General features: G+C 55.4%; 5 protein-coding genes across 5 annotated transcripts; 1 reads left to right on the top strand and 4 right to left on the bottom strand.

Moving 5' to 3' along the window:
- Nucleotides 1–133: 133 nt before the first annotated feature.
- BO95DRAFT_443891 (beta-glucosidase H) lies at nucleotides 134–3,447 on the top strand. The gene is made up of 3 exons (XM_025586756.1): nucleotides 134–662; nucleotides 744–1,350; nucleotides 1,414–3,447. The coding sequence occupies exons 1-3, from the start codon at nucleotides 593–595 to the stop codon at nucleotides 3,272–3,274; spliced, it is 2,538 nt and encodes an 845-aa protein (XP_025441222.1). The 5' UTR covers nucleotides 134–592; the 3' UTR covers nucleotides 3,275–3,447.
- A 266-nt stretch (nucleotides 3,448–3,713) lies between these two features.
- Nucleotides 3,714–5,888, bottom strand: BO95DRAFT_464704 (uncharacterized protein; the record flags this gene model as incomplete). Its single annotated transcript, XM_025589078.1, has 2 exons — nucleotides 3,714–5,714; nucleotides 5,820–5,888. 2 exons carry the CDS (start codon nucleotides 5,886–5,888, stop codon nucleotides 3,714–3,716), a joined length of 2,070 nt encoding a protein of 689 aa, XP_025441223.1.
- Nucleotides 5,889–8,407: 2,519 nt separating this feature from the next.
- Nucleotides 8,408–10,565, bottom strand: met2 (homoserine O-acetyltransferase). The gene is made up of 3 exons (XM_025586757.1): nucleotides 10,430–10,565; nucleotides 9,944–10,334; nucleotides 8,408–9,891 (listed from the first exon to the last, which is right to left on the bottom strand). Exons 1-3 carry the CDS (start codon nucleotides 10,464–10,466, stop codon nucleotides 8,847–8,849), a joined length of 1,473 nt encoding a protein of 490 aa, XP_025441224.1. The 5' UTR covers nucleotides 10,467–10,565; the 3' UTR covers nucleotides 8,408–8,846.
- A 242-nt stretch (nucleotides 10,566–10,807) lies between these two features.
- BO95DRAFT_415868 (MDR family MFS transporter) lies at nucleotides 10,808–12,866 on the bottom strand (the record flags this gene model as incomplete). The annotated part of the gene is made up of 9 exons (XM_025584368.1): nucleotides 10,808–11,203; nucleotides 11,261–11,421; nucleotides 11,469–11,972; nucleotides 12,021–12,092; nucleotides 12,149–12,172; nucleotides 12,223–12,397; nucleotides 12,449–12,500; nucleotides 12,559–12,635; nucleotides 12,687–12,866. 9 exons carry the CDS (start codon nucleotides 12,864–12,866, stop codon nucleotides 10,808–10,810), a joined length of 1,641 nt encoding a protein of 546 aa, XP_025441225.1.
- A 304-nt stretch (nucleotides 12,867–13,170) lies between these two features.
- Nucleotides 13,171–14,415, bottom strand: BO95DRAFT_498953 (zinc-binding alcohol dehydrogenase family protein). The gene has a single exon (XM_025590933.1). The coding sequence runs from the start codon at nucleotides 14,340–14,342 to the stop codon at nucleotides 13,308–13,310; it is 1,035 nt and encodes a 344-aa protein (XP_025441226.1). The 5' UTR covers nucleotides 14,343–14,415; the 3' UTR covers nucleotides 13,171–13,307.
- Between the last annotated feature and the right edge of the window lies 1 nt (nucleotide 14,416).

The raw sequence follows: 14,416 nt of genomic DNA on the forward strand, positions 1-14,416 counted from the left end.
ATTTCCCTTTCGGTCGCGGGCCTTGTTGATAAAATGACCAAAAGGACAGGCGATCGGGCCGACATTCCGTTCCGCCCCCTCGCCGGTTAATCTTCGGCTTCGTCTTTCCTTCCTTCATCCACACCAGTTGTGTCTCATCTTCATACTCAAGTACTAGTATGTCCAAACAAACGCCCAGACGGTTCAACCTCCATCCCGGCCCTACCAACCGATCATCCGTCAACAGTGGTGGATCCTGCAACTGGGATCTCCCCTGCTCTGTGCTCCTCTTGGAGGCGGGGAGCTTGTGTGCGACATCCGGCTTCTTCAATGCGACTGACTGACTCAGTCCCACCAGAAACAAGGACTATATCTAGACCCTCAATTCCTTTCCTGCCCGGTTAAATTATGACGGCATTCCTTCCCCCCCGCCTATTCTCTTATCGTCTTATCGCTTTATCGCTGTATCCTTAAGCCCAACTTCTCCCTGGACCATAGATCCCTCTTGCAATTCATCCTACCCTTCCTCTCTCTGGAGTGGTAAAACTCTCCACCATAAAACGGAAAACAACAAAAAGAGTATAGGAGTTGTTTGAGGTATAAACCCCGCAAAATGACTCGCTTAGACGTGGAGAAAACTCTGGAAGAGCTCACGCTCGGTGAGAAGGTGGCCCTCACAGCAGGTAAGTTACAACATCGACATGCTGTGTCCGATTAAGCGTTTGTGTGTGTGTCCCTAATTCGACTCTCTTCGCTGTCATAAGGCATTGACTTCTGGCACACTGCCTCTGTGCCCCGCTTGAATATCCCCTCCCTGCGCATGTCCGATGGCCCCAACGGCGTGCGGGGCACCCGCTTCTTCAACGGCGTTCCTGCCGCCTGCTTCCCGTGCGCAACGGCCCTCGGTGCGACCTGGGACACGGAGCTTCTGCACCAAGTAGGGCGGCTGATGGGCGAGGAGTCCATCGCCAAGGGATCGCACATCATTCTCGGTCCGACCATCAACATTCAGCGGTCCCCGCTGGGCGGTCGAGGCTTCGAGTCCTACGCCGAAGACGGAGTCCTGTCCGGGACGCTAGCGGGCCACTACTGTCGGGGTGTACAGGAGAAGGGTGTCGCGGCAACTCTGAAGCACTTCGTCTGCAACGACCAGGAGCACGAGCGTTTGGCAGTCGACACGATCATCACGAACCGGGCGTTGAGGGAGGTCTACCTCCTGCCGTTCCAGCTGGCGATGCGCATTTGCCCGACAGCGTGCGTCATGACCGCATATAACAAAGTCAATGGGACGCATGTGAGTGAGAACAAGGAGATCATCACAGACATCCTCCGGAAGGAGTGGGGATGGGATGGGCTGGTGATGAGTGATTGGTGAGGCGCGGTCCCCAGCATTTTTCTAAAAGAGGGCTCGGAAAGCTGATTCCTTGGATGCAGGTTCGGAACGTACAGCACCTCCGACGCGATTAATGCGGGCTTAGATCTCGAGATGCCGGGCAAGACACGCTGGCGTGGAACGGCCCTGGCACATGCCATCTCCTCGAACAAGGTTGCCGAGTTCGTCATGGATGAACGAGTGCGCAATGTTCTCAACTTGGTCAATTGGGTCGACCCGCTCGGGATTCCCGAGCAAGCAGAAGAGAAGTCATTGAATCGACCGGAGGACCAGGCGCTTCTCCGTCGTACAGCAGCCGAGTCGGTGGTGCTCATGAAGAACGAGGGAAATATCTTACCCTTGAAAAAGGAAAAGTCGATCCTCGTTATTGGGCCCAACGCAAAATTCGCGGCCTACTGCGGAGGTGGCTCTGCGTCGTTGGACCCGTACTACACGGTGACCCCGTTCGAGGGCGTCTCGGCTAAGAGTCAGGGCTCGGTGCAGTTCGCCCAGGGTGTCTATTCTCACAAGGAACTGCCTCTGCTGGGCCCGCTCCTCAAGACGGAGGATGGTCAGACCGGCTTCAAGTTCCGGGTGTACAACGAGCCCGCGTCCGAGGCGAACCGGACCCTGGTCGATGAGCTGCATCTGGTCTCGTCGAGCGGCTTCCTGATGGACTACGTTAACCCCAAGATCAAATCTTTCACCTTCTACGTCGACATGGAAGGCTACTTCACCCCGGAGGAGGATGGCGTCTACGACTTCGGCGTGACCGTCGTCGGCACCGGCAAGCTCTACGTGGACGGCGAGGTCGTCGTCGACAACACCAAGAATCAGCGCCAGGGCACCGCCTTCTTCGGCAACGCCACCGTCGAAGAGCGGGGGTCCAAGGCCCTGAAGGCCGGTCAGACGTACCGCATCCTCCTCGAGTTCGGCAGCGCCCCGACCTCCGACCTGGACATGCGCGGGGTCGTTATCTTCGGCCCCGGCGGGTTCCGCTTCGGCGCCTGCCGCCAAGTCACGCAGGAGGACCTCATCTCGCACGCGGTGGACCTGGCCGCGAGCGCCGAGCAGGTCGTCATCTTCGCGGGTCTGACCAGCGAGTGGGAGACCGAAGGCCACGACCGCGACCACATGGACCTGCCGCCCGGCAGCGACGAGATGATCACGCGCGTGCTGGCGGCGAACCCCAACGCCGTCGTCGTCATCCAGAGCGGCACGCCCGTCACCATGCCGTGGGTGCACCAGGCCAAGGGCCTGCTTCACGCCTGGTTCGGCGGCAACGAGTGCGGCAACGGCATCGCCGACGTCCTGTACGGCGACGTCAACCCAGCCGCCAAGCTGCCTGTCACCTTCCCCGTCCGCCTGCAGGACAACCCCAGCTTCCTGAACTTCCGGTCCGAGCGCGGCCGCGTCCTCTACGGCGAGGACGTCTACGTCGGTTACAAGTACTACGAGAAGGTCGACCTCGCCCCGCTCTTCCCCTTCGGCCACGGCCTGTCCTACACCACCTTCACCCGCCAGAACCTCCGCATCACTGCTTCCTCGGCTCCGGAACAGGCCCATCTCGCCGCCGCCGCCGCCGCCGACGGCGAGCCCATCACCGCCACCGTCGCCGTCACCAACACCGGCGCCCTGCCCGGCGCCGAGATCGTCCAGCTGTGGGTCCTCCCGCCCCCGACGGGCGTCAACCGGCCCAAGCGTGAGCTCAAGGGCTTCGCCAAGATGCACCTGCAGCCCGGCGAGACCAAGGAGGTCGAAATCACCGTCGAGAAGAAGCTGGCCACCAGCTGGTGGGACGAGCAGCGCGCCAAGTGGGCGTCGGAGAAGGGCGTCTACGAGGTGCACGTCACGGGCACCGGGGAGGGGGTCCTGAAGGGCGAGTTCACCGTCGAGAAGACTCGGTTCTGGCTGGGGTTGTAACCGGGGGACCGATCGGTTGCGCACAGGGTACTTACTCCCCTGTTTCTCGGAAGTTTGGAATCACAGGACTGTCTTCATTCCGAGGCTGCTCTCTCTCTATACCGGTTATAGTCGAAGTTTGATTATATGTTCCTACGAAATATGCTATGACTTGATGGATACCTTATGGATATACATTTTTGTTTCTGGACTGGCGTCTCTGCTATGGACGTAGTATCACCTGCGTAACGTAGTAGATATCCTACCTAGCATACGTCGACCATCTGCCGCGGCTCTAACATCACAAGTACGATCGTAGATCTCCTGGGGGTAACTCGGCTCGCGAGTATAAATACATTCCGATTAAAGTAACACGGACATACATACACGATACATTTCAGAGACACATTTCATAAATAGTTTCGTCCAATTCAAACGTTATTGATTCATAGTAATTCATTCACGTGCCCTGATACGGCAGCACGCCCTCCAGACCCGACGACGTCCTCGAGAGGTTCTCTGTCTCCGTTTCCCGGCTACTTCCTCGTCCAGTCAGCCAGCCCGCTAATCGCCTGAACAGCGTCGTAGGCGTCGGCCGCCGACTCTCCATCTCCATGTCAATGATCGAGTCATCGTCGTCGTCGTCGTTGCCATATCGTCGGAACCGCCGCCTCAGCTTCCCCGATACGGACGCAGTGGAGTGGCTAAGAGCCGACCACGAGGTCTTTAGTCTCGATGCACTGGTCCCCGGTCGACGCGGGGGGACGGTGTGTGTTGGTTCCGGGAGGCGAGGGAGGGTCGGTGCCGGAGTATCGTCGGGGCCACTGCCACTGTCCGTGGTCGTGGGAGCGGGGTCGTGGCTTCTACGCGTGCGTTCCGTCCCGTCGGTCCCCGCGGTGGTGGGCGAAGAGGATGATGACGAAGAGGAGAGGAGAAGGATACTCCCCGTCTTCATCTTGGTCATCACCGCCTGCTGGAGGCCGAGGTCGCGCTCGAGCTCTTCGGCCGAGGTCATGATGTGGGCGTTGCCGTTCGTGTCGATTATCGTGGGAGGCTCGTCTTCTTCTCCTCCTCTTCCTGACAGGATCTCATCCGGAAGCAGGTGCAAGGGGTATGTTGGTGTGTATGTGGAATGTCGCTTGGTCTTGGAGGTGTCGTTTTTTTCTTCTTCTTCTTCTTCTTCTTCTTCTTCTTCTTCCTCCTCCTCGGTAGCGGCGATTTCTGCTTCAGTGATGAGGACGGAAGTTGTTGTGGCAGCGGCAGCGTTGTAGACCCTCGACTGTCGAACGGAAGTAGAATTTACAGATGAGAGGCCGAGGCTCGGGGTGCTAATTGTTAGGAGAGGCATCGCCACGCCTCTGGGGCCGCCTACGCCGCCGACTCCCCCGGCAGACGAGGTGATATACTCCGCGGCAGTGTCGGCGTCGAGGAACACCTCGACGTCAGAGTCGTTGGTGGCGTCGGGGCTCTCGTCATGGGACGCGGTAGAATTGTGTTGTTGCTGATTCGGCACCGGGTCAGTCGGGGACAGGAAGGTGGCGGTGTCTTGGTCTCGTTGGCAGCAGGGCTTCTTTTCGTGGCCTGTCGCGACAGCTGCTCCCCGCGTCAGGAACTGGTGGTGGATGTGCTGTTCTTGGTTGTGGTCGACGGACGAGGTCGGGCTCGTGTCTTCGCTGCTCGTCCCGTTGTTACTGCTGTCTGTGGGCGAGAGACTCGTCGGCACGGTTCGGTAGACTGTGTTTTCGGACTCCGTCGTGGTCGTGGTGGTCGTTGATACTGTGATTGGACTAATGATGACATCCTCTTCGCCCTCGGGTGCTGTGGGCGAGATCGGACTAACAATCATACTCTCCTCTCCCCGTGCTACAGCCGCAGTAGCTCCCACCTGCGACTTCCCAGATTTGAGAGAGTCCTCGCCGTAGGTCGTGGTATAATTTGAGTGCGAGGATCCCAGCTTGGACCGCTGCCCCTCTCTCATCGTCGCTATACTCGGCTGTTGTGTCAACCCGACCCCAGAATCATGTTTCTCACTTCCATCCCGAGCAAAGATGCCATTTCCGAATCGTCCAATCATCCCATTGCGAAGCTTCTTGGTGGTGCTGGACAAGAGGTACTTCGCCTCAACCTGCGCGGCCGCGGCCGCACTGCTCCCTGAGAGGCTAGAGGTGGTGGATATAGTGGAGATACGTTTCTTTCGGGCTGCAGCCGCCTCTTTGGCGCGATTGGGGCAGTAATTGGAGGAAATCCCTTGCTCAATGCGGTAAACGAGCAATGAGCAGGCGTAGCGGACCTGAGCTTCCAGATCCGAGGGAAGCTCTTGGCGGGAGCTCAGGAGATTGTCTTCGTCTTCCTCGGCTTCATTTCGGGCGATGGCATTCTTATTATGTTTTTGTGGGGAGAGATCGTAGTATCGTGGAGGTTGGTCATCAAGGCTTTCGTCGTGAAGGGCGAAGGTGGGTTTCTGTGGCTATTCCTTTAGTATCATTTTACTGACGTTGGTGAACCGCAGAGCCATGCTTCTCGGATTTGAGATGTCTCAGAAGATTATAGAGGGTAAGTTACACACTTTTGAACCGAAGAGGAACGAAAATGAGGTGCGTTTTTTCAACAAGAGGTCCTTGGTCAGGAAATCCATATTCACTGTTATGGCCTTCTGGAAGGTGAGATCGGAAAAGGGAAGAGACGTGGATCTATTGGCGCGGACCAGTACTGTATATGATATTCTAGGCTATCATTGATCCCAGGATCCCAGGAAGAGAAAAAGATTGTCTCACAAACGAGAGGGCTGAATAGTTTGCTCGCATGGGAATGACGATTGCGACCAGGGCTGATTCTGAACGTCTTGGTCCGCTGGGCAACGAGGTGCCCAAAAGAGCCGCCCAAAACAAACTCTCTTTCTCTCGCGATTCGGCCCAACTCAATGGGGTCAAAAATGAACCGAAAAGTTGCCCGGGCAGCTGAGAATAGAAAATACGCAATGGGAATTGGAATGCGGGGGGTGGGGATGAATAGAAAACAGACGATGCCTCAAGTCCTCGGGAGCACAGCAAACAAGAAGTAGAAGAATGGGAACCCACCCAGCCAGCCTACAAACAAGCCACCTCCCCCCATCATCATGATGACAGAAGGGTCTCGGACTCGAAAGAGATATGAAGTGCCTGCTTGCTTGCACTGCACATTGCAGAGGACTGGACGAGTCTCATAGCCTTCCAACCTGCATTGCATTTCCCCGACGATCGATCCTGATTCGCAAGGAGGAGGGAGGCCCGCGGGAGCTGCGCGCCGCGCGCGCGCACAACGGCGGCGGCCACTCCAGAAGAATGAGCGGGGAAACAAGCTATTAGACTTTTGTTAGGGATGAAACGGCAGGTGAGAAAGCGTGGTTGGCATAAAAGCAGGCGTAGAAAGGTTACGGTCACGGATTTCGAGTTGAACTCTGGCGACGCTCAGACTGTCTGTTGCGGTGGAGGGTGTTGGGGATTGTTTGTGTGTACCGTTTGGCCCCCCGGCATCTCTCTGGACCCCTGCTCGCCCCGAGATTGAAGCCGCAATGACTATCACTCTTCAATGCAGGGTACAGAGCACGGTCATTCGCTGCAGGGAGACGAGAGGGAGGATCCAGCCGAATCCAGATCGTCCTGTCGCGGGAGAGGGAGGGCAGCAGACGGGATGGGACTGTACCCTTGCTGGGAACAATGAGAGGTTTTCACACAATTGGGATTCTTCTGCTTCAGATGTGTGTCTCGGCCTGAATATCCAAGGACCGGACTGACATCATGGGCCATTGAAGCTTCACATTGCCCAGACGAACAGCGAGCGTCCAGACCATTGCAATTAAGCGTTCAACGTTCACGCTCCAAGCCTTGCAAGCTTGAATGAGTCACGGACCGAATTCCATTCCTTTTTCTGGCAAGAAACCCTGGCAAGGGGCGCGGGATGATTAGACTTCTCAATTCGCCAGCCAGGAAAGGGATCAATCAAGGGAGGGGTGGGTGGTGGACCCAGACTCCTCTCCCCGATCAGGGGAATGCAATCGGATCCATCATTCAGACGATTTCCCGTGATCTCCGACAATCCTTTCTGATGAATCGGGGTATGGCTAAATTACTCAGGGTCGAAGCTTCAAAGCAGTCATGTGAAGGCAATGCCAGCGAGAGGGAGAGAAGGGAAGAAGTCAAAAAGACCCTGGATGGATGTGATGGGTCTAGTATAGCAGATATCATGTGATACCACCTTCCTTCCACTTCAGTATCACAGTACTGCTTACCATCCTCACACCTTGACTACCATATAACTATAATCGACTTCCAAGCTTGACCATCACATCAACTAACCCCTAACCTCTAACCTCAGAACTCCAGACTCCGAATCAACCATCCCCCAACAGAGGAACCGACGAAAGACAACCTCCCCCCCCCCCCAAATCCAACACAAATCCCCAAACACCAAAAAGACCTATCACATTCCCCTCCCTCCTCCCTCCCCCCTCCTCCCTGAAAGCCAATCTCCACACCACAGAACCCACCGGTACGATTTACACTTCAGACACCTCTAACAGCAAGCCGGCCGACCGCCATGCATCAAACCCCCTCCCCTCCGCCTTTCCCTCCCTCCTCCTCTGTACGTACGGTAATTAGCAGCCCTGCGAAAGCCATGCAATATAACTACTTACCGTTTGATAACTTAACCATCCGCGCTCGTGGAATTCCCACCCACTCACCGGCCATTGCCTCGAACTTTCATGACGCCATTCGACGTCATCGCAATCACTGATTGATTTGTATCGGGCCTCGCAGTGCCACACACACGCATTGAATCCCCGGATTACGCGGGGACGGAAATCCGGATTCTCGTGCAGGGTGCAGAGGGATATTACGAGCCCCCCCGGCCCGGGGTGCGTTGGTTGGAAGGTTGTTCGTGCAGGGTGGGAGAGGGTCTGTTCGCGCTCTGCGTGCAGTGCATGCCTTTGGGGTAGAAGGTTTTAAGGGATTTATGAGTAAACGAACGCATGGTAGGTTGGGTTAGGTTGCCTTGTCTGTATACTTGAGACCCATGGGTATGTCCGTGGGTATAGGAAGACGAAGACTACCGAGTGGGAGTACGGAAGCAATATAGAAACTGGCTACAATACAGAAAGAAGAGGGAACAAAAAAAACGAGATCTGTCTATTTCATTCATCATACTATGTACGATCGAACTCTTGTAGAAAAGGTCGCCCACCACCCTCCGGGCATCGTGGCTGCTGCAAACAGACAGACCACGCCTCGTGAGGGCTTATCGATGGAGAGCAGTTGGATGCTTCTTTTACAGCCTTACCTGTTGTTTAGGAAACGAGAGAGGCAGTTAAGTGCTCATCTCTCTGACTGGCTTAAGAATGACAATAAACAAAGTTTGCACCGCTACTTCCCCGAGGCGCCTGGTCCTGGCGGGGTCCGAAAGCCGCCGGCGCGTCCTCTCGTCGCCGAGAGAAAGACCAGACTTCGTTCCCCTTCTGGTGTCAGGCAAGAATAATGTGTGTGTGTGTGTGTGTGTATGTGTGTGTGAAGGCTGCAATGACTGCGCCAAAGTCGATCTGGATACCGGAATGGTCAGTTTACCAGGCGGTGATGTCTTCCACCTCCGCTTCGCCGAATGTGCTGCTCTTGGTTAGCTTGTTCACACCATCCACAGCCTCGGCGCCACCCTCGGGAACCTTGGACATGATGTCCGGAAGAACTTCGCGGAAGAACTCGAGGATATACTTGTTGACCTGCTCAAACTGGAGGAGGAAAGCGTCGTGCCCCTCGGGACTCTCGATCCGCTTCAACCTCGAGTCTGGGATACCAGCTGCGATTTCCTGCTGCTCCTCAAAAGTGAACAGTCCATCGGTCTCGATGCCCAAAACCAACGCAGGCTGCTCGATTTGGACAAGTGCCTCGCGGACAGGGTTCTCAGAGTCTGCGCTGGCCCGGTGCCTCGAGACGTCGTGCGTGTCAAGCTTGCGGGTGATCGCAATGTAGCAGTTGGCGTCGAACCGCTTCACGAACTTCTCGCCCTGGTAGCGAAGGTAGGACTGAGCAGAGAAATAAGTGGGAAGCTTCTTCTGGTTGCCCTTTGGTTCGACGGTCTTGCTGAAGGTCTTGGTTCCAGAGAACTGCGGGTCCTGGAACAGAATTTCGGCCGGCTGGGCAAGCGCAGGCGACTGGAGCACAGGGGAGCTGCGTCCACTGCTCTTGTGCCCATCGTTGTGGACGGCCCAGTGCTCGTTGGGCGGACTAGGCAATCTCTCGGTGCCGTTAATGTTCTGGCGCTTAGAGGGATCAGGCACGTTTCGGCCAAAGCGAGACTCGAAGGAGTTGCGGCTGCGGTATGTAAGAAGGGCAGACATGCGGGCCGCACCTAGCCCGGTCGCAGGAGGGTCATCGAACGAGTAGTAGCCGTCCTCGTACTTGGGATCGCTGTAAATGCTTTGCCGTTGCGCCTCGCCCCAACTGATACACCAAGCAGAGTGGCGGGGAGATGTGGCGATAGGACAAATGGCACGGACATACTCCTTGCCGAAGTAGGCGTACTCGAGGGTAAGCATGCCACCCATGGAACCACCCACGACGGCAGCAATCTGCCGCACGCCAAGGTCATCAAGCACGATCTTGTGAATCCTTGTCGACGTTAGACATGAATACTCCCATTTATCTTTCGAGAACAACATACCTCACATCATCACGCACGGTGGTGAGAGGGAATTCGGGTCCGTAAAGGCCCTTCTCCGGATCTCCGTCCTTGTAGGTCACAGCGCTGGCACTACCATACGGACTGCCCAAACTGTTCAGGCAGACGACAAAGAATCGCGAGGTATCGAAAGCCTGACCGGGACCACCGAGCAGAGGGCCCCACCAGTCCGCGACATCAGCGCTACCACTGAGGGCATGGCAAATCACCAAGACATTGTCGCCGTTCGGGGAGAGTTTGCCGCGGGTGGTGTACGCCACCGGAACGTTATGCAAGATAACACCAGACTCGAGAGTGAAGGAGGGGATGATCGCGATGGATTGATCGGTGATCAAGGCCGAAAATGGGTTTTCAGGTTGCGAGGCGACTCTCTCTACGGGATTTAGTAGCCATTCACCTCGAAAATCGCGGGGACGGACAGAATGTGAAGCGGGGGCGGGGGAAATTCTGGGGAGGGGGAATACTGACGGAGTTTGCCAGAGGCGCCAGAAGTTTGCGTGGCCATTCCGGCGAGAATAAGCCTCAGGGAAGCGATGGGGTATGAGGGTGAGGACAGAAATAATCACAGGAAAATGCAACAGCAATGAGCGAGACAACTTTTTGGAGAAAAAATGTAGGACGATGGAGGAGTGAAGAGGGGACAAGCCTCATTTTTCAAGTTTTCCGCGGGTGACTCATGCGTCATAAACACCCAATCGGAATCCCTGGTTATCTCATGAATCACGTGATGCGTATCTGTATACGATGAATACGCAAAAGTGGATTTGCCAGTCTTGATCCATGATTCATGATTCATGCTTCCTTCATGGCATGCTTCATGCTTCAATCTTAGCACACTAGATTATATTAGGCTGTCTCCACCGACGATCTCGATGCTTCTTCTTCTTTCCTCTCAGACCGGATACTACCCCATCCCATTCCCCATGCAACCACGAAGCACACGCAGGAGCAACCCGCACAGAGGTAGAACACGCGGTCGATGGTCTTCGAATATGCTAGGAGGACCCCATGGAGATCCGCGACCGATACGACACTCCGAAATCCAGTTGCTCCAGCTGTAAGCACATCTTGGGCGCTGACATTTTGTGCATATCGCGGCAGCAATTCCCTCAAACCTGTATTTTGAATGGTCTGCGAGAAGCTTAGGAAGAGAGATGCCCCCAGGGTTGAGCTGAACGTTAGCAAGCCCATTGCAATAGGCACCTCGGGGGGCGGGAGCGTGCTTTGCACGGCAACAACAGGCTGAGACGCGCTGGCTTAGTCTCCCGTACGAAACGTTTACGGTTCAGGTCGGCTTACCAGCTGTATACCCATACCTTCGCCCACTCCTGCCAATACCTGGTACCCAGCCCATTTGCCAATGGGTGTGTCCGGCATGAAAGTAGCCATCAAACCACTTGAGACGCCGTTGAAGATGGAGCTGATGAGAACGTATGGTAGGTAATAGCCCTGACATTCGACTGTGGTATATCAGTCAAGATCTAAAGCCAGACAAGCAGCAACTTACCGAGCATGCCCACGGAGAGCGCTGCAAGCAGTTGCGGTACCATAGTGGGCAGACGGAATAGGCCACTGAACAGGGGGGAGGCCCCCTTGACTGCCTGGAAGTAGATTGGAACGTAGTAGTCTTTGCAGATGATTAGACTCATCAGGAATCCGAAATTCAGACAGCTGCAATATACCACCCGATTCGACAGGATCTTGAATGGAATCATCGCATCTGTGCCTTTGAGGTACTCCCAAACAAGAAAGACGATGAAGGTGCAGCCTGCACCGCAGAACAAACCAATGATGGTAGGGCTACTCCAGGGGTACTCGTTGCCCCCGTATTGCAACGCTAGAAGCAATTGAATCGCAGCTGGGGCGAACAAGATGAAACCAACAAGGTCCAATTGTCGGTGGATTGAGCGAGCAACTGTCAACGCTGCAGGCTTGTGCAGCTGCTCTGGAATGTCGATGAAAGCAATCAAGGCCGCGACAACTCCTCCAATGGGCAAATTGATATAGAAGCCTGGAGTCAGTTTAGTGATAAGCCGAGAGCAGGGCAGGAGGTGCCTACACCAGCGCCAGGTCGAAAACTCAGTCAATGCACCCCCAAGCAAGGGACCTATCACCAGCCCCATCTGCGCTACTGTGGTCCTGTCAGTCGTATGTTCACGGAGACCAACCTGTTCGTGACACACTTACTGCCCATAGACATTCCGATCAATGCTGTAGACTTGTCAGCGGTCTCCTTCGAGGACTGTCTATCTCAAGCTTACAAGGCCTTTTGCTCATGGGAACTGAGTTAGCGATGATGGTGAAAGCGCCTGTCTGAATGCCAGCACCTCCGATGCCGGCCACGGCACGTGCAACGATCAACATCTTGGATGAGGTAGCGAGACCGCAGAGAAGGGACCCCAGTTCGAAAACGGTGAAGAACGTAAAGAAAGTCCACTGCTCAACTTGAGTTGAAGTCTATACGGGCAATAGCAGTCCGACACCTACTTTCGAGTTGAAATTGGCATAGAGTTTGCCAGCCAATGGCTGTAGAGCAGCACTGGATCAAGTCAACAATTGTACGTCAAGTAACCACACTGGCAGGGCTAAAGGCTCACCTGGCCAACTGATACGAACTGCCGTACCAGCCCACATCGTCGAGAGAGTGGAAATCACTGGTGATTCTAGGGATGGCCTGGGCCGGGATGAGTGGTAGTTCATGCGCTCGAAATTCAGGTAGACTCACCGTTGAGATTATAGACATATCGAGCAGCATCAAGAAGCTCACAACGGTGATGCCTGTAAAGACAGCTGTCAACTTCCAGCCGGTGATCCATTTTTCTAGGGGTAATTCGGTCTGGCTGATGTCGGGGAGGCTGGTCGTGAGATCTTCCGAGTCCTTCTCTCCTGTCAAATGTGTATCCATGGAGGCGAGGTCTTGCTGCAGATAGTTGTCACACGGCGTGATAAGAAGTGCGCTGCGGTCTTTGCTTCAAAAGAACAGAAGATTCATCGATTAAAAGGTAGGCATTCAGTTGCCTTCCTTGCTTAGCCGTGGAGACATTATCTGCCAATAAATCTCCGAAGTATTGAACGCCACATTTGATGCAGTGCAACTATCCGACCTTCTCCAGTTCTTTTGTCTTTTCAGTGGAGCTTACCTTTCAGGCAACTCGATGATAGATCTCAGAAAGTGTCACCGCACATGACATATCATATCCACTGGACTCCAATTGTCTACCGGTAGAATGACAGGCGGGATAAGCATACAGTAGGGTTGAAGGCCAGTATGTTTGCTCGGACATGAGGAGAGTAAGACACAAAAAGAATATAAATATTACATATCAATACCGAAATCAAACCCAGATCACAACTCAACGACCAATTTCGTCGCCGACACTCCCTTCTTCAAAGTATCCAAGCCACTCTGAACCGACTCCAACCCCCGTCCCACCACCCCCACCTTCAACGCAGGCCTGAAGGAGCCATCTTCCAGTGCCCGTGGCAGAAAGTGTTCGAAGATCGCTGGCCCAACCTCATTGTGTCTCAAATCACTTCCAAAGACGAACTTCGACTCTATGCCCTCCCCCAGCGGCCCTGTCGGAGGAACCGCCAGGGAAACAAACTTCCTGCCCTCGACCTGAGCCACTATCTTCGCACACAACTCCACACTGCCATCGCCGACTGCAAACGCTCCCGCACTCTGCCTGCCCTGGGAAGCCGCTACCACATCCTCCACCACCGTCTTGCTGCGATAGTCAAAGACTTGACTTGCCCCCAGGGATTTCACGAACTCAAAGTTCTTGGGCGATGCCGTGCTGAAGACCTCGTACCCGGCTGCGACGGCCATCTGAACCGCGCTGCTGCCGACACTCGACGAGCCACTCCAGATAAGCACCGTCTGGCCGGTGGATGCGGCGCGAGGGGCGCGCGGGAACTGTAGGGCAAGGTGGTCCTTCTGGAAAAGACCGCTGGCGGCCGTGGAGATTCCCAAGGGGATTGCCGCGGCGTCTGGGAAGGATAGTTGGGGCGGAATCAGCGCGGTGGTCTGGGGTGTGAGGACCACGTAGGACTGGAAGCCTCCATCAGCCGGTCGGCTGGTTCGGACGCCTGATGTCAAGCCGAGCACGCGGTCTCCGGGCTTGAAGCGGGAGGCGAGGGCGCCGGGGCCGACCTCGACGACTTCGCCGGCCACGTCGCAGCCCAGGACGGTCGGGTAGGTCGACCAGGGGAAGAGGGCGGTGCCCATGTCTTGCATCGCATAGTCGACCAGATTGAGTCCGACGGCTTGGTTCCTGATCACGATCTCGTTCTCCTGGGGAGGGGTGTAGGCTGCTTCGTCCACTTCGAGGGGATAAGCTTTTTCGGACTTGAGCCACGCGGCGCGGTTGCTGGGAGACATTGTGAAGAGGGTGGTATATGGTTGAGGTTTTCAAAGACTATCGGATCCTGTGGCTGAAACTGTTGTCTTTTTGT

Source organism: Aspergillus brunneoviolaceus, assembly GCF_003184695.1.
Source record: "Aspergillus brunneoviolaceus CBS 621.78 unplaced genomic scaffold BO95scaffold_42, whole genome shotgun sequence".
Classification (NCBI taxonomy): Eukaryota; Fungi; Ascomycota; class Eurotiomycetes; order Eurotiales; family Aspergillaceae; genus Aspergillus; species Aspergillus brunneoviolaceus.